Source organism: Pteropus alecto, unplaced genomic scaffold (assembly GCF_000325575.1).
Source record: "Pteropus alecto unplaced genomic scaffold, ASM32557v1 scaffold8, whole genome shotgun sequence".
NCBI lineage: Eukaryota > Metazoa > Chordata > Mammalia > Chiroptera > Pteropodidae > Pteropus > Pteropus alecto.
Genome location: NW_006494609.1, coordinates 21,952,415 through 21,953,594, shown reverse-complemented (window position 1 = coordinate 21,953,594; position 1,180 = coordinate 21,952,415). Strand labels below are relative to the sequence as shown.

The following is a 1,180-nucleotide window of genomic DNA, read 5'->3' as shown; positions in this document are numbered from 1 at the left end:
TCCAGGAGCCCGCGGCCAGGGCCCTGGCCCGCTTCCTGGCCGTGATCTGCGCAGAGGCCCCAGGCCCCAGCAGGGGGAGGCAGCCCGGAGAAGGCGCCAGGCTGCGGGAACTCCCCGACGAGGACGCGGACGCGGGCGACCGCTGAAAACGCCTCGCCGGCCGCGAGCCCTCCTCGCCTCCGTCCCAGACACCCCGCACGACCTGCTCCCGCCTGCCCGTGCCTCAGCCTGCTTCGCTCGGCCCCCGTGCCACGCCCCTGCCACTCCCGACCCAAGGGCGACCCACTCGAGAAGGGCAATGACTTCTTCAACTCATCAACCAGCAACATCATCAGTGCCAACAGACTCTCTCGTCATCAGAGACCCAGAGCCGGCTCAGGGCTACACATCCCGTCTTAAGTCTCCAGGTCCCAGGCGCACCGCTGGGAGTGACATCAATGAGGGAGAAAGCAGTGATGAGCAGGAAATGACCCCATGACCCCAGGCCAGGTGAAGAATCAGGCACAGCAGACGCAGCCAAGCAAGCGGATGTCAGGAACCCACCCCCTGGAGTGACGCGTGGCCACCTTGGGCCATCCTGGGACACTGACCTTGGGTGCTCCACTGACTTCTTCTACCTCCATCACCGGTGCTCCTGCTCCCCCGGGCCCCCGCCCCCGCCCCCACGTCGTGTGGTGTGCCGTGGTGCCTCCCCTGCCCCGCCACCCCCTGCGAAGCGAGCCGCCCCCACCGCCTGACGCAGCTCCCGCCTCACTGACTGCCTGACCCTGAGCGCTGCCCCTTACCTGGGTGCCGGGCTCCACGGGACGTCCCCACGTACCCGTACTTACCGGACCTGCATCCTTGAGAGTCCCTATGCCTCCACAGGACACTGAGGGGCTCCCTACACCCCTCCCGGAACTGAGAGCACAGGGGCCTGGAGGCCCACGACCGGGGGACGGCCTTCCAGACAGACTGAGAGTGTCCGAGCCCCCCCGGCGGCCTGTGCCGAATCACCGAGCGACCCTGCCAGACCACCCCCCTCTCTGCCATGGGGAGGAGCCCCTTCCTCAGCCTCCCCGCTCGCCCTTTCCCGCCCCCAAAATAAAGCAGAATAAAAGATTATCTGACTTGGTGGTTTGTTCCGAAGTTAGAGGGTGGGGGGCAGGCAGGAAGAAAGAGGGGGCAAGGAGGGGTGGGG

General features: G+C 66.9%; 1 protein-coding gene across 1 annotated transcript in view; it reads left to right on the top strand.

The window, feature by feature from the left end:
- Positions 1 to 146, top strand: part of RTL1 (retrotransposon Gag like 1) — a 5,877-nt gene extending 5,731 nt beyond the window's left edge. The window contains exon 2 of the mRNA XM_025042126.1: positions 6 to 146. Within this exon, the coding sequence (XP_024897894.1) occupies positions 6 to 146 (141 nt within the window). The remainder of the gene's footprint in view (positions 1 to 5) is intronic.
- The last annotated feature ends 1,034 nt before the right edge of the window (positions 147 to 1,180 follow it).